The sequence below is a fragment of the Euphorbia lathyris genome, chromosome 10 (assembly GCF_963576675.1).
Source record: "Euphorbia lathyris chromosome 10, ddEupLath1.1, whole genome shotgun sequence".
NCBI lineage: Eukaryota > Viridiplantae > Streptophyta > Magnoliopsida > Malpighiales > Euphorbiaceae > Euphorbia > Euphorbia lathyris.
The window spans coordinates 70,084,213-70,102,653 of record NC_088919.1 but is presented as its reverse complement, the minus strand read 5'-3'; the positions used below and the strand labels follow the sequence as shown (position 1 = coordinate 70,102,653).

Here is an 18,441-nt window from a genome sequence, read left to right as displayed (position 1 = left end):
TCTTGGCCGTCTACGTTAGGGGTATTTTTATACCTTATCCGATTTATCTATGTGGAAGTCAAAATATCCACGTCAGTTGGTTGAATTCCTTAATAACGCCTGTCATCCAAACTCGAACTGAAAAGTTAAATAAAGTCGTCCATAACGAAATTAATGGTCTTTGGCTAAATGTGGAAACATAATTTAGCTGAGACATAAGCCTTAAAACAAATAAGGGATAAGATGCAAAAATACTCATAATGTTTACCTATAGAAGCAATTTTACCCCTAACGTCTAAAATGATACAATTTTACCCTTAACGTTTGCAGCGAAGAGCAATTTTGGCTTAACGTTGACAAGTTGGATGAATGACGCACATTTGATGAATAATATCTGAAATTAACTCAACTTGCTATTAACTGCCAACGTAAGGATAAAATTGTACAATTTTAAACGTTAAAAGTAAAATTATTGTTGTCTATAAACGTTAGGAGCATTTTTACATATTGTAACGTTTGCAGCGAAGAGCATTTTTACCCTTATTATTATTGGAATTCAATAATTGTAACAAATAAATGATGATTTAATTAAAAGTTGCAAATTTAGCAACTAAATTATTCCAAATAGCACAAAAAAAACAAAAACTCTAATCAGCCATAGCAGATCTCAAATTAAAGCCACCATCAACAACCAAATTAACACCACTCACATACTTAGATTCATCACTCCCCAAAAACATAGCCGCCTCTGCTATATCCCTTGCATCTAAATTCACCTCTTTCAGATTCGCCATACTATAAAACCCTTTCTGAATCTCCGACACATCAACTCCGGCAGCTTTAGCTGCCGTAGCCGTCGGGACTCCCGCCGGCGAAACACAATTAACTCTAATTCCATGTTTCCCCAATTCCACCGTCAAATTATGCATTAATCCCACAACTCCATGTTTCGAAGCCGTATAACCTTGCGGCATTCCACCATTAGTCACCGAAGCTATACTCGATGTAAACAGAATACTCCCTCTCTTCTTCGGAATCATTACTCTCGCCGCGTGTTTCGCTCCGAGGAAAGCTCCGGTGAGATTTATGTCTAGGACTCTCCTGAAATCTTCCACATCGATTTCTAATATGTTTGTGTCGTATTTACCTGTGATTCCTGCGTTGTTGTACATTATATCGAGTTTTCCGTGCATTGAAACGGCAGCGTTTACCGCTTTTTCGACGTCGGATTCTTTTGTTACATCGCACTGGATGTAAGTTGTTTGTTGTCCTGATTCAGATCTGATTTCCTCTGAGAGATGTTTGCCTTTACTCTCGGATTGTACGTCGGCGATTATGACTTTGGCGCCGTTTCGTGCGAAGAGTCTTGCCGTTTCTTCGCCGATTCCGCTTGCGCCTCCGGTTATTAACGCGACCTTTCCCTGTAACCTGGATTGATTCAAGTGGAGATGATTTTAATTGTCAAATTCAAACAGATTTTGAGTTGGATTAAGTTGATTTTGTGATGATTTAGGAGAAAAAGGAAGATACGCTTACCTCTTGGCGAAATTAGCGGCGGCGGCGGCGGCGGCCATGGTTGATGGTTTTTAAGTGGGTTTGTTTGGAGTGATGATGTTGAATGAATATGGGAGAGACAATTGAAGACTGTTTAGCTTAAATCATTTAGTTGTCTATATATAAGTGGCCATATATATTCGAATATATAAATTTTGGTCTTAGTCAATTTTGTAGTATTTTATTTCTTTTTCATATTATAATGCAAAAATACCGTCACGTTTACCGTTAGGAGCAATTTTATCTTTAACGTTTAAAATGGTGCAATTTTACCTATAATGTTGGTAGGTGATATCACACTTCTTGTAAATGTCACTTCCGATGACCTGAGATCACAAAAAATGTCAAAAAAGAGGATCGGAGTTCCGGCAAACTCTATCCGATGATAAAATGAGAAGATATTAGAGATAATATCTAACTAACAAATAACAGAGAATGAAATATTGAATTAAGATACCTGAGTTGTAGATGTCTCTGCTATTTATAGGTGAAAATAAAGTGTATCTGGACATGTGGTGGCATCTGATAGATTTTCGGACTCTATCTTTTTGTGTTGTAATATATTTGAATGTGGAAAGCGTATTTTTGAAATCTAACGTGCTCATTGGTCCATGTGTTTTCTTAAACAGCTCCCGAAGATAGCTCTTCGGACATGAGGTAGTCGAAACCACGACTTCGGTCAAGAATAACGCACCTATGGGCTTTGGTGGAATTGGACACATTTGATGACTTCAGATCATGGTCGAGATCTGACTGCCAAAAGCCCAATTAACTTGGTACCATATCAGCAGCCAAGAGCAAGTTTACATCTAACATTGTCAAGTTGGCTAAATTTGAAAAATAATTCATTCAACTATCTTCCTAGTAATTAATCTTGTTATTTACACTTTACACGTGAGTCATTTTATCACTAACTAGTAACGGGTCATAAATATATGATTACTATTGTACGAGTTGGATAAAAAAAATTTAATTCTTCGAATTTATAAATATTAATCTTCAATTCTATTATTAAATCATATAAAATATGTGATCTTTTTTTTAAAATGAACTAATATGCAATTGGTGCAGAATAAGGAACAAAATATATATGTTTTATAATAATGTCTGAAATTGACACCACTTGCCAACATTATGGATAAAATTGATATTGGCTGCGAACGTTAGGGGTAAATTATACGATTTTAGACATTAGAGATAAAATTGCTCTTGGCTATAAACATTATGATTATTATAATTAGGAAAAAGTAAAAAAAAAAAAACATATTTTTTTTCATTAGTGATATTTGAAATTGCATCCTAATCTAAACATTAGGTTTAATATTGAATAGTTATGTATGTAGACATTTAGGATGTTTGCTTCAGATTTTTCAATCAGCATTTAACATTTAACGTTTCACTTCACATTGTACAAAATATGTTAGCTGGTTAAGTTTATATAACATCAGCTTTTAACTTTTTTTTTTTTTTTAATAGAAAAAATAATGTTTCGAAGCTTTCTATGAAAAACTTATATAGCTTTTTATGAATATTCTTTTATATTTATTTTTCTTATTCTACAAAACACGTTTATTTTTTCAGGTTATTTTAATCTCTATAAATCATTGCCGGAAAACAATATTTTACTCAGTTCGATAAATTGTGACTTTGATTTAGTTTTTTTTGTCTCATAATTTTTATTTTTATAATTATTTGTTAATTAATTTAAAATATGTTTATATATTTTAGATTAATCAAGAAATAATTATAAAAATAAAAATTATGAGAAACCTCCTCCGATCTAGGTTAAAGTCAATGTGGAAGGCTCTACTTTTGGCACTCCTGGTGAGATTGGAGCAGGAAGCATTTTTCACAACTATCGAGGTTCAAAGGTTGTTTTGCTTTTTCTACCCCTCCTTCTTTTGCTTATATAGCTGAATTGAGAGCCGATATTTTCGCAATTGAACTTGCTTGGGAGAAAAATTGGCATCAGCTTTGGGTTGAGTCAGACTCAATGTATGTAGTTAATCTACTTAAACACCGCTCCATGGATGTTCCTTGGAGTATTCGATAAGAGTGGTTGCATTGTTTCAGCATTTTCTCTAGAATGAACATTATATTTTCTCACATCTTTAGGGAATGAAATAGAGTTGCTGATGCATTAGCAAAGTTTGGAGTCTCTTCCTCCGTGATCAATTGGTGGCCTTCAGCTCCTGCTTTTTGCCACAGGTTTATCAATGATGACATTTGTAGTATTTCACAATTGCGTTTTTCTTGACTTTTCCTATTTTTTCTCCTCCCCCCTTCTTTTGTTTGTTCTCATTCATCTTCTCTTGTTCAAACACTCACTTTTTTCTTTTATTTATATATTGCGGGTTTGTCAGTTCTTGGGCCATGGGTGCTCACCCTGCCCAAGTTCTGTCTCGTCCCAATTTCTATAAAAAAAATTTAAAATATGTTTATATAATATGTAAAATGTTTATATAAACATTTATATTTTTTTCAAACAATAGTTAATAATTTTACCGAACGCTAATTAATAAACTAATAATAAACAACTTACTGTAACAACAAACAACGAAAATATTATTAATAGAACATATGGAAACTTTGTCATTTTAAAGGCCCCGTTTGTTTGGGGGGAAATATTCTGCAGGAAAATGTTTTCCCAATTTTCCACTGTTTGTTTGGGCAGGAAAATAAGTGAAAGGAAAATAAGTAGCAAGTCAATGGAAAAGGAAGGAAAAAATAAGGGAAAATGTTTTACCATTTTTAAAAGGGTAAAACATTTTCCCCAAAACATACACGTCTAGAAAAAAATGGGAAAAAAAGTTAAGAAATATAAAAATACAAAAATATGAAACACGAAAAAACATGAATAACGTGAAAACGTTACAAAACACGAGAATATGGAAAAAACCCCGCAAAAAAAATGAAAAGGTGAACAAACGTGAAAACCACAAAAATGCAAAAAAAAAAAAAGCAAATACTTGAAAGCACAAAACATGAACAATGCGAAAAAGTGAGAAAACACGAATTATACAAAAACATGAAAAATACAAAAAACACGAAAATATGAAAAATACGAAAACGCGAAAAATGTGAAAACACAAAAACGTAACAATAAGTGAAAAACGCGATAAACATGAAAAGACAAAAAATGCAAACAAAACACGAAATTGTAAAAAACACAAAAACGTGAAAAATACGAAAAACATGAAAACGTGAATAACACGAAAAAGTAACAAAATGCGAAAAATAAAAAACGCGAAAAAAGGAAAAACCGAAAAACTAAACGTGAAAATACAAAAAAATGAAGAAAAAACACAAGAATGTTAATAACACGAGAAAACGTACAAAAAATGCCAAAAATGTGAAAAAACGCTTTTCGGGTTTTTAACATTAATTTTTTTTCACATTTTCATGGTTTTCCACCTTTTTTCCATGTTTTTAATATTTTTTTTACTTTTCGTGATTTTTGTATTTTTCCACTTTTTGTGTTTTTAACAAAATTTCACTTTTTTTTTTGTGTTTTTTCACGTTTTTAGTGGTTGGAAAATATTTTCCAGTGTTGTAGCCAAACACCGTAAAATATTTTGCAGTGTTGTTACCAAACACAGAAAAATATTTTATTTTCCTGCACAATATTTTTCCTGCATAAAATTTTCCAGAACATAATATTTTCCCTCAAATAAACGGGGCCTAAGTTTCATTTGCTCTTGTTTGACTATTGGGACGGATTCAAACGGGTTTTGACACCCATTAACCATAAAACATTAAAAATTCTATGCAAAATGTGAATGAAGTTTTAACCTTAACTTTTTATATAAAAACATTCAAAAAAAAAATATATATTAATTTAGCATCTATAATCACGATAAGCGTCCCTCTCTATGAATCTTGTATGTGTCACTGTTTATTGACTATTGATTTTAACAAAATTTATGTACATAAATTAAAAGGTTGTATAATTATTTTTAAAAATAGGAATGAATAAATCTTTTCCTCACGTTTAAAATTATGCAATTTTATCTTAATATTTGCAAATATACCCCTAAAGTTGTCAAGTTGAGTCAATTTGAAAAATATTTCATCAATCTTCTCGGTCATAAATCATGTCATCTACATTTCACATTTACGTCATTTTATCACAAATTAGTAACAAATCACAACCATATAAATGGACGTGAATTATTTTTAACAAAAAAAAATGAAAATTATACTGTATTTTGTACAATTTTAATTTTTTTTTTTTTTTTGTGAAACAGGAAAGGAAAAAGAAACAAACAAAGAAAAACCTAACATGGGATCAGCCTAGGAAAGCTAACCTCAATCATATCCTCTAAAAGAAGAGAAGAAAGATAGATATGAGGATCAGAAAAGGTAGTAACGCCTAAAAACCCCTCATGGCCAGCTACCGCCAAGCGATCCGCGACCCGGTTTTGCTCTCTGAATATGTGGCTAAACTTTAAGGACTCAAAGGAAGAGCTAAGCTTTTTAATATAGCTTTGATAAGGTTGCGGCTATTAAGACAAATAGCATGATTATCACAAATCATATTGATGGCCTCCATGTTATCAGATTCCACAGATAACTTCTTAACCCCCAGACTCTTGGCAAGTTTGATACCAGAGAGAATACCCCAAAGCTCCGCAGAAAAGGAAGAGCCCAATCCCAGATTCTGGGTGAACCCAGAAAGCTAGGCACACACCCCCCCATCTCTAAGAACCCCTCCGACCGCAATCTTCATATTGTTAAGGCAAGAGCCATCCGTATTCAATTTAACCTCCCCCTCTCTAGGCCTGCTCCAACCAACGAGGTGGACATCTCTTTTCTGGGTAGCCCTGGCAAAGAAATCCCCTTTGAAACTCTCAGTAGTAAATGAGAGTTTTTTGGAGAAGAACTCAGAAAGGTTGGAAATAAAAACAGTTTTACCACCAAAAATCTCCTCGTTCCTCCACTTCCAAATTTGGTGACAGATGATAGCAAAGAAGATGTCACCATGCTCCAAATTAGCCAGTAATTTCCCACTAACACTATCAGAGAACCAGTCATACTCCGAGTGGGCAAGGAAGGGAGAGAGAATGTGGTGAGGAAGAAGTTTCTTCAACACCTCTTTACTCTTCGAGCAGTCCCTAAGAGCATGACACAAAGTTTCAACATGGCCTCTGCATCTAATGCAAGCTCCTGAATCCACCAAATGCCGTCTGTGCCTATCCGAATTAGTAAGCAACCTATCCTTAACTCCCAGCCACAGGAAACTCCTAATACGGTAAGGGACTCTAAAGGCCCAAATGGACTTCCAAGTATTAGAGAGAGGATCAGACCTGTTAAGGGTGAAAGCTTCAAAGGCCGATTTGCAGGAATAAGCACCATTGTTGGTCAAGGCCCATCAATGCCTATCATTGTCTTCTTCTAGATTACTAACCTTCACCTCCCTAATTCTAAGGAGAGTATCCAGGCTAAAGAAAGTATCAAACTTTGACCAAATCCAGTCCCCCTCAGAGTCCACCACGTCGGCAATCCTCCAATTCTGGATATTATAAGGCGAGGGAGAGCTGCACACTTCTAATAACGGTTTGTCTCCTATCCAGGTATCGTTCCGGAAACTGATGGACTTGCCATTTTAATAAAAAAAACAAATATTTCTTTGAATTTAAAAATATTAATCTCCACTTTAATCATGAAATTACAAAAATATCGGAATATTTTTTTAGAACTAGTTAATATGAAACTGATGCATAATAAAAGAATTAAATATTTATCTTTTATAACAATGTCTGAAATTGATCAAACTTGTTAACACTAGGGGTAAATTTGTTGTTAGCCGTCAACATTATGGATAAAATTGCTCCTGACTGTCAACACTAGAGTTATCAATTTTTTGGGATAAGGTTCAAAAATACCTTTAACGTTTACAATCAAGAGCAATTTTACCCTTAACGTCTAAAATAATGCAATTTTGCCTCTAACATTGGCAGCGAAGAGCAATTTTAGTCTTAACGTTAACAAGTTTGATCAATTTGAGAAATAATTCATCAAACTGCCTTTTCGGTCATAAATCTTGACATCTACACTTCATATGTACATCATCACTCATTAGTAACGGATCACAAAATTATAATTAAATGTGAAATTTTTTTAAAAATATAAAAAAATATACTGTATTTTGTATGAGTTTGATAAAAAAAAACTAAAATATTTCACCGAATTTAAAAATATTAATGTTCAATTCTATTATTACATCACAAAAAATATAAATTTTTTTAGAATAAATAGACGTACAATTGGTGCAGAATTAAGAACAAAATATCTATATTTTATAATAATATCTGATATTGTTCCGACTTGTCAATATTATAGAAAAAATTACTCTTAGCTACCAACGTTAGGAGCATAATTGATCATGTTAAAACGTATTTTTATACTTGTATTTTTTTTTCATCTATATCTCTTAAAAGTATAAAAACCTGGTGCTTTCTATGCTTACTTTCTTTTTGACAAAATAAGTTTTACTTTGTTTTTTCTACCATTGGATAAGCTTATTTTGTCAAAATTTATTACTATCCAATAGTACAAAAAAAACAAAGTAAAGCTTACTTTGTTTAAAACAAAGTAAATAGTCTAACCCGTTAGTAAAAACTATTATACTAATTTATAAAACGGAAAAGTAAAATATATAAAACGGAAAATAGCCGGCCATCATAGTTGACTCAAGGATATACAAGTACAATTTTCAAAATCTGAAAAAATAATGGCGTTTGAGCCTCCGTTCTAGATTCTTTTACCTAACCATTCAATTTTATAACCCGTAGCCACCATATTTTATTTAGCTCTCATTCTTGAACATAGACTACTCAAACTCCAACAACTTCAAATTCTTGAATCAAAATTAACTATTGATGAACTTTTTTTCTTGAAGTATACTAATTGATGAACCATCTGAGTTGTCTCGATTTCGGATGTTTCATCGAGTCGAGCATCCACAACTTCGTTGACATCGGATCGTCCATTAGATTCGACACCCTTAAAACTCCGTTTTAACAAAGCCCGGGATTTCAGTAATACTCAGGTCATTAAGTCATTAATGATCAATCCCCTGATCAATTATTTTTCTATATTGAGTTATTGATCGTTGGTTCTGTTATGGATCAGGTCCTTATTTAACTTTTCCATCGAATTTGGACGGCAAGTGCCCAACCTGCTGACGTGGACATTTTTACTACCACGTAGATAAACATATAAGTTTCTTAATTAGGGGAGAGAGTAAAAATCAAAAAGAAATTATAAAAATCGATTTCTAGTAGTTTTTTTAAACTGGAAATCGAGTTTGGGAGAACTTGCTGGAAATGAATTTTGTGTTACGGAAGAAGATCGATTTGGCGATTCTGATGCTGGAAATCACGAAATTTGAGAGGAGAAGATCGAGTTTAGAAGAACCTGCTAGAAATTAATTTCTGGAATTTCTTTTTTCTTTTTTCTTTTTAATTTTTTATCTCTCATAGTCAAGAAACACTTATTTTTATTTGTCCATGTCAACAGAATGGATCGTCCTAACGACGTATGCAACCCAAACTCAACGAAAAATTAAATAATGACTTAATCCATAGCAGAATCAATGATCAAAAACCTAATGTGTAAAAATAATAGATTATGAGCTTAATCCTTAAAACATGTAAAGTTCACGGACTTAATTATATTTTTTTGCCAATAAAATATGATATTTGGTTTTGCAAACTTCTTTAATTTATGTAGTTTAACATATAGGTACTTGTTAAATTTTGATTAAATTACTTGACAAATTGGTGACAAATAAAGTAAGTAATAATTGTTGGATGTATAGTTTGATATACAGAGATAATATGGAGATAGAGAGAGAGAAGTAATATACAAAATAATATTTGAATCACCTTGAATGTGGTTAGCTCTAAGGCCTTGTATTTATAGTGAGATCATTGGAGTTTGTATAGGAATACAATATCTAAGTATAGAAGTATTGAAACTCTACATAGCTAGTAATATAGAGAAATTGAGACTCTAACTAGATAAGAATCTATTTACAGGATAAAAGGGAATATTATCTCTGACACCCCCCCCCCCCCCTCAAGCCGAGGGCGAGCATGAACAAAGAGTCGAGAGCGGAGCATCGTGAAGCGAGCAGGAGCTAGCGGCTTGGTAAGGATATCTGCAACTTGATCATCAGTCGGAATGAATCGGATGCTGAGAAATCCATTTTACACTTGTTCACGAACAAAATGATAATCAAGCTCTATGTGCTTCGTACGAGCATGGAATAGTGGATTTGAAGTAAGATAGATTGCCCCAACATTATCACACCACAATTGAACCGGAGTGGGTAGAGGGAAGCCCAGATCCGAGAGAAGCGATTTGAACCATAGAAGCTCTAACATGGCATTGGCCACTGCCTTGTATTCACTCTCGGTGGAGGATCTAGCTATTGTTAGTTGTTTGTGAGTCTGCCATGATGCAATGTTGGATCCAAGGTAGACACAAAATGCACCCGTGGATCTTCTATCATCAGGACACCCTCCCCAATCGCTATCTGAGTAATAATGAATGTGATCCAGTGGTTTGATGGACATGACTATCCCAAAGTTAGATGTGCCTTGAATGTAACGCATGACCCTCTTGACTGCTTTCCAATGTTCATCAGTTGGACAATGCAGAAACTGGCATAGTTTTTTAACCGCAAATGCAATGTCAGGATGAGTGAATGTTAAATATTGAAGTGCTCCTACAATGCTTCTGTATTCATCACAAGATGATGCCAAGATCTTTGGAAAGTGTTGGTGTGCTAGCCATAGGAGTTAAGGTAGGTTTGGAGTCAATCATCTTTACTCTGTCAAGGATGTCAGCCACATACTTAGCCTGACATAAGTGAATGCCATCTTTCTCATATCTTATCTCGATTCCCAGAAAGTATTCTGCCTTACCAAGGTTACGAATGGGAAACTCATGTTCAATGGCTGCAATTATGCTAGTGATGTGTGCAGCATTATTACATGTGATGAGGATGTCGTCAACATAGCACAAAATGTAGGTCTTTTCAGTTTCGGTGCGTCTGATGAAAAGAGAGTTGTCTGCCTTTGACATCTTGTACCTAAGTGAGAGTAGGAATGTTCGAAGCCGTGTGAACCATTCTCGCAGTGCTTGTTTTAACCTATAGAGACTCTTTTTGAGAAGACATACATGATCCGGTCTGTCACTGTCCCCGAACCCTTGTGGTTGTTCCATATAGATTGTCTCAGATAAGTTTCCATGGAGAAACGCATTAGAGACGTCAAGTTTATTGATGAACCAGTTATTTGCTGCTGAAATGGCAAAGACAGAACGAATGGTCGTAGCTTTGATCACGGGACTGAATGTCTTTTCGTAGTCAATACCAGCTTTCTGAGTGAATCCCCGTGCTACTAGACGAGCTTTGTATCGATCAATGGTTCCATCTGACTTCTTCTTTGTGCGAAAGATCCACCTAGAGATGATGACATTGTTGATCCCGTGTAACGTAGTAGGATTAGTTCCAAAGGGGGGGTTAGGAACTAATGTAACTTTTTCGCTTAATTATGCTGACTTAATTAAATGTTTGACAAGTTAACTCAGCTTTTAGGCCAGCAAGGCTGCGTGAGGTGTAAGACAGCTTTAATCGGATACTAACTAGAGCTGTTTCAATTGTGAGTTGAGAAGTAACAGTTTAAGTTAGCTTCCAACTCAGCACTCTGATTACTCAGCCTCGGCTTATACAAAATTATTTACTGAGCAATTTAAGCAAGCAACACACACACACACACACACACATATATATATATATATAGGAGAGATCAGGTGTGACACATCTCTTATGGTGTGACAAACCTTATTGTGTGACAAAAACCAATTTTGTAATTAACGAAAAGGAGGTGGCAAATTTGTAAATAAAAGGAAAGAGAAAATTGTTTTATTTTTTTCTTTAAAATGCATTTTCCCGACTTTTCCAACCTCGCTTTTTAAAAAAAATTTATACCGTTGGACTCGTCTTAATTAAACGGTCATTTTAAGATCCATGAAGCTTAAGTAAAAAAATTCCGATGAACGGAATCCGGGTGGGCGTTTTCCGGCAAGCAAAAAAGTGTCCAAAAAATTCTCAAAACATTCCAGAACATGTAAAACATTATTCTAAGAAACTTTAATTTTTGGGTCGAAGCGAGATTTCTTACGGTTTAGTCCCAATAAAACTTTTTCCTTAATTTTATCCATTTTACAAGCTTCAACAATTTGTTGGGTAAAAACTGTAAGGAATCTCGCTTTGAGTCAAGAATTAAAGTTTATTAAAATAATGTTTTACATATTTTGGAATTTTTTGATAATTTTCTGGACACGTTTTTTGTTCTACTTACGTTGTTCCAAATCAATGTACCATTTGTTCCAACATAATACTTATATTGTTCCAACAGAAAATTGTTTTATTTCTTTTCTTTAAAATACATTTTTCTGACATTTCTAACCTCGTTTTTCGAAAAAATTTATACTATTAGACTCGTCTATATTACACAGTCATTTTAAGATCCCTGAAGCTCAAGTAAAAAAAATTCCGGTGAACGAAATCCGAGTGGGCGTTTTCTGGCAAGAAAAAAACTGCACAAAAAATTCTAAAAAAATTCTAAAAAAATTCCAAAATATGTAAAACATTATTCTAAGAAACTTTAATTCTTGGGTCGAAGCGGGATTTCTTACGGTTTAGTCCCAATAAAACTTGTTCCTTAATTTTATCCATTTTACATGCTTCGACAATTTATTGGGTCAAAACTGTAAGGAATTTCGCTTTGAACCAAGAATTAAAGTTTCTTAAAATGATGTTTTACATATTTTCGAATATTTTGATAATGTTCTGGGCACGTTTTTTGTCCTACTTACATTGTTCCAAATCAGTGTACCATTTATTCCAACATAATACTTGCATTGTTCCAACAGAAAAATGTTTTATTTCTTTTCTTTAAAATACATTTTCCCGACATTTCTAACCTTGTTTTTCGAAAAATTTTATACTATTAGACTCGTCTAAATTAGACGGTCATTTTAAGATCCCTGAAACTCAAGTAAAAAAAATTCCGGTGAACGGAATCCGGGTGGGCGTTTTCTGGCGAGAAATAAAGTGTCCAGAAAATTCTTAAAACATTCCAGAAAATGTAAAACATTATTTTAAAAAACTTTAATTCTTGGGTCGAAGCGAGATTTCTTACGGTATAGTCCCAACAAATTGTTGAAGCATGTAAAATGGATAAAATTAAGAAAAAAGTTTTATTGGGACTAAACCGTAAGAAATCATGTTTTGACCCAAGAATTAAAGTTTCTTATAATAATGTTGTACATTTTCTGGAATTTTTTGAGAATTTTCTGGGCACTTTTTTTCTCGCCGGAAAACGCCCACCCGGATTCCGTTCACCGGGAATTTTTTTACTTGAGCTTCAGGGATCTTAAGATGTCCGTTTAATTTAGACGAGTCTAATAGTATAAAAATTTTTGAAAAACGATGTTAGAGATATCGGGAAAATGTATTTTAAAGAAAAGAAATAAAACAATTTTCTCTATCTTCTCTTTCATTTTATTTACCAATTTGCCACCTTGCCCTTTTTAATTATCATCAAAACTACGTAGTTTTGTTATGTTACACAATAAGCTCATTGTCACAACTTAAGCCCTTGTCACGCTGGATCTCACCCCTATATATATATATATATATATATCAAGAGAAAGGGTTAGAAATTACTCAACAGACTTATCCTGGTTCGGCCTCACCGCCTACGTCCAGTCCCCGAAATCCTTCCGAGCTTTTTCAATCCTCTACTGAGCTCTTTAAAGGTAGAGCACAAACCTTTTACAATAGCAACTGATTATGCAAGAGTACCGTCCTCTATTCGTCTACTCAATCCTATCTACCACTGAACACTATAACCGAGTATTCAAATTTTCTCTACCACTGAGTACTATAACCGAGTACTCAGCTTCACTCTTCTAACCTTTACAATTGATACAAGATTGTTCTCACAAAACGAAGAACACTTTAGATGAATAAAATTCACTCTAGACTTTTACACAATGATTGGAATTGGGTGTAAGAAGTTGCTTTTTCTATTCAGAAAACTTCTCTTTTGGATTTTTGACTTAGTGAAGATTTTGCTTGTCTGTATCTCTCTTGTATGTGTTCGGAAATGATCCAAGTGATGAACTTGTCCATTTATAGTGAATTCTAAAGCTTCAATGATTTGAAAATCCGACATATCCGTTGAGAGTAAACGGCCTTCTTTCGTCATTGATTCGTCAACTTCCAGAATTGCAGGTCAATCCCATCTTCTGATTTGTGCAGGAGGCAGGCTTGCCAGTTTTGTCTTCTTACGCCAGGTTTGTCTTCTTGCCAAACGTCAGATGGTCTATGCGTCTCGAAAAGGTCCTTGAAACGGATTTCCGAAGCTTCTGAAATGTGTTAGACTTTGTCTCACAAGTTGACAGATAATTGGACACTGACTTGATTATCACTCAGCTTGACTTAGCGGCATCTTGAATATTGCTCAGCTTGACTTTGCAACTTCGCCTTCAAGCTTTTCTGAAGAAGACATTTCTTTTGCAAGGCTAAGTTGAGTTCCACTCAGCTTCCGCTGTGCGACTTCTTATGCTGACTTTGTCCTGTCTTTCTTTTATGGACTTTAAGTTCCTGTTTCTCGTTAGTCAACTTACTAAACATTGAACAAACTCATTAGTACAATTAAATTAAAGCACTTAAATTTAATTGTTTAATCATGGGATTAACTTAAATAATTTTATCAAATCAAAATCATGTGGAAAGGTGTTTCAACAAACTCCCTCATTTTGATGTTGGCAAAAGTATTTAATCAAGGAACTCAGTGTTGAGCATCCCTCATGTTTTTTTTGACCTTTTTATTCTTCTGAAATTACTCCCCCGTAAGGGTTGCATTTGTTGACTTAGTTCAACTCTAAACCTTCTAAGATCTAATTGAGTGAATCTAAGACTTAAGTCCACTGACTTAGTTCAATTCTAAACCTTATAAGATTTAATTGAAAAGAGCCTAAGGTCAGTTTCTGAAGATGGTCAATACTTAGAACATTTAGACATTTACTCAGTTTTGATACTCAGTTTAATTCAGGTATTAGAGTTGGGTTCTGGTATCAGAATTAGATTCAAATATTAGAGTTGGGGTATACTTAGTGTATTTTACTTGATAAATTTTTATGTTCACAAGTTTTAAGTTGTTGTTCAATGAGTTTGTATGAGACAGATCAGCATATAAACACAACAAGTAAGCATCGCATATATAAAAATAGTTTGTATAAAAGATGCTTATATATAGAAATACTCAGCTCAACAAGAACATGCCATAAAAACATAAGTTACAAGCTAAGACTATAGACTATTGCTAGTTCTATTTCTTGATATTGGCTTGAACTTGATTTGACTTGGGTTTGGTTTGGCTCGGCTTGGCTGTTCATTGTTGCTGACTTTGATTGCCTGGGATAGCAGAAGTTGAGCCAGGAGGCTTCTGCTGAGTTCCGGCAGCTGGCTGCTTAGCCTTATCTTTCTCCCCCATTTTCTGCTGAGTTCCAGCAGCTTGCTTAGCTTGATCTTTCTCCCCCGTTTTGCCAGCATCATTAGATTGAAGGGGAGGAGCATAGAACTACCCTTGTTGAACAGCACGAGTCAGTATGGATGAATAGTGTTGTATGTGACCCGTACTTTCTCTAAGACCCTTAAAGACGTGCACGCCATCGGCCATACTTGAAGCAGGGATTTTAATATTTGCGCTGAAAATGCTGAGTAGGTACTCAAGTGATTTCCCTACCCAAGTAATAGAGTCCTTCATTCGTGCATAAGATTGATAATACATCCTGAGCAGTGCAGAATCATACGAATGACGCTGAGTATTAATGTGCCGAACATGCGTAAGTGTTGACCTGATGCAGTGCAAAATGTCATTGGTCTTGACTTGGTCAGTATCCATTTCTTCTTTGCTCAAGTTGAGTAGGCATATAGCCTCACCGATTTGTTCTATGGAGCATTGAGAAGATGAGGAGATAAGTTCACGAGCCCCGGTTAGCTCGGCGGACAGCTGGGAGAAATGTTGAGTGACCTCAGTAGAAGTGGAGGATGATGAGTTCACAGCAGTTAGGGCATTGATTTTCCCTTTGATTGAGTTCACATGATTAACCATCATTAGCTAAAGTTCGGCCATCTTGACCATGAATTCTTGCTAGGGCTGCTGAGATACTAGAGAAGTCATAACACTCATCAGCTCCTTGAGACCTTTGAGTTCGGTCAAAAGTTGCGTGACGGAGGAAAATTGAGTTAGCTCAGCAAGAATGGACCCAGCAGCATCGGCTTGAGACTGATGAATCTCTTGAAGTAGAGTTTGAGCAAAGTGGATGATTCTTCTTCCAGACTCAGAAGCATCCAAATAAGTATAAGGATCATCAGTGTTGTGCTCAGTGGCCGTTTTCTGGTTAGCAGTAGGTGGAGAATTTTGATGCTGTCCAGAAGTAGAAGTGCCAGCTTTGTCAGTAGCTGCACTTTTATTGGTAAGGTCAGCATCAGGAGCTGACTGGTTGATGAACTGCTCAGTGGAGGATGGAAGTGATTGCTCAGCAGTCTTATTTACCTGCTTAGGGTCAGTCTGGAGTTGAGTAGAACTTTGAGGTGGAGGCAACTCATCACTGTCTTTAGCAGGTGGAGTTTCCTTTGATAAATTTTTATGTTGAGTAGCGGGAACTTCGAGCACTTGCTCAGTGGAAGGTTGAGCAGAAGTGTCGGTAGAGATTTGACCCTTAGTGGCTTGTTCCCCAGCTTGAGAAACAGAGGCTTGTTTTTCATTTACTTGGTCCGGAGTGGGCTCAGTGATGGTGGTGAAGAATTGGAACTAGAGCCCAGTTAAGTCTGTGATTGGGTCCTTTAATGGTGATTCATCCAGCAGATCTATAACGTTGGGTTTTTGAGATTTGCGTTTGAAATGCTTGTCCGCACTGCCCTTTTGAGTTTTGGTTGGAGGAGAAGGGTCAGCGGTGTTGGGGTTTAGTGTCCTATAGACAATTGTTCTAGGATATAAACTTAATGTAAATGAAGTGTTCTTTACATCATTTGTTTTAATAAGATATGGTTTCATAACTATATAAAGGCAACCACCTTTTAAGAACTAAATAAGTCTAATAAAAGGAAATCCCTAAGTTTGTTTAAAGTGATTATAAAGTGTTCATACAAGCATGAAGTGAGACGAAACTTTATAATAAACTAATAAACTTAAAACCACCCCAAGTCAAGTAATATGTTTAGAAATAGGATTGACATATCACTGTTGAGACTTGCATGTAACAATGTCTTCTTTTGAGACAGAGAGCTGATCTCACAAGCTTCAGATATGCAGATATCTGGACAGTTACATGGATCCAATGAAAGGGAGTTCATTAGGATTGGGGACCCGACTTGAGATAACAGGATGGGTAGATTTATCCTTGTCACCTATTCATCTCATTGGTATTAATAGGTATAAGTAATCCTCAGACTCAAAGAAATGTTAATTAGTGATTCTGGATTATGGAATGTGATGCTTTGATCCTGTTGTAACAGGATCCATAACAGAGATGACTCTGGGGTGTGAACGGCAGGCGTTGGGTATCACAGGAAGTAATTGTAGGATAGTTATACATTGGATTGAGCATTTGTCACTCCCGATAAATGGGAGATACGTCCAAGGATCGCTTGTGGAAGACTTGACTCTAAATCCTTGCAAGGTGATAACTTAAGACTTGAAATACAGATTTCACTTAACCTATCTAATTAGAGTTAACTCGGCCTGTACAAGTAAAACGAACGTCTCGCTATATGTGACTTGACATTATCCATAGTCATAAGATTCAGTTCAAGGATGTAGTTGATAAAGGATCGAATTATACTGTAACTAATACGAAAAGGTCAACGACAGAATCAACATGTTTTCTTATAGCTCTGGGGGAATGTTTCGGATTTGCTAATCACATTTTGCGTACTCATTTCGTTATGCAAAGATTAAAATATAATTCTGAGAAAATTAATTTAATAGTTGCATACAGCTAGAAGCAATAAGAACCTAATGGGTCACACATAAGACTTGGAGCCCAAAAGAGAAACAGATGTTAATTAATTGATAGAAGCCCAACTGAGTCCACTAAGGCCCAGTAAGTAAGGGGGGGGGGATTTTTATGTATAAAATACATAAAGAAATTAATTTGATTTTGAAGCAATCCTAATTAGATTATGATTATGAATTAAATTAATTAAAGGATAAATAAGTTAGGAGGTTTAATGAGATTAAATTACTCCTATTATTATCCTAAAAGGTTATTATTATTATCTTTATATTTAGATATAATTATAGATAATAAATAAGAATTATATTCCGAATTAAATTCTTATTCAGTAACATAATTCTATCTAACTAGGGTTTAGATACAAGAGAGTATATATACCCCCTTTATATGTAAATTTCGGTTAAGCCCTAGTCTACCGAAGAGAAGAATTTCGACCCCCTTGTTGAGGACGAGATTATTCACCGCTTCCTTCCGTTTCAATTGATTATTAATCTCTTTCTCTATTCCTTGATCTTGTGTTGATTAATTAGAGGCAATCTATTTTTTATTGCTGTCATACGGTTGAATTCTAACTTGGTTTTGAATTGTGTTTTTGTCTTGTGCTCGGGAACTCGAAGTAAGAGTTGTGGGCACTTCGATTGCAACGGTAGATAGAACATCAAAAGGTATTTCCTTCTATCCCTCTTTATATGAAATAACGATTAACGGATCTTGGGTTAATAGAAAAAGGTTAAAAAATTTATATTTCCGCTGCGAAACATTTGCCTATTTTCCTTCAGTGGTATCAGAGACTGCGTTAAATCC

At 34.9% G+C, this 18,441-nt stretch overlaps 1 protein-coding gene across 1 annotated transcript; it reads right to left on the bottom strand.

The window, feature by feature from the left end:
• Positions 1-539: 539 nt before the first annotated feature.
• Positions 540-1,671, bottom strand: LOC136210005 (short chain aldehyde dehydrogenase 1-like). The gene is made up of 2 exons (XM_066001664.1): positions 1,516-1,671; positions 540-1,407 (listed from the first exon to the last, which is right to left on the bottom strand). The coding sequence occupies exons 1-2, from the start codon at positions 1,551-1,553 to the stop codon at positions 627-629; spliced, it is 819 nt and encodes a 272-aa protein (XP_065857736.1). The 5' UTR covers positions 1,554-1,671; the 3' UTR covers positions 540-626.
• Between the last annotated feature and the right edge of the window lie 16,770 nt (positions 1,672-18,441).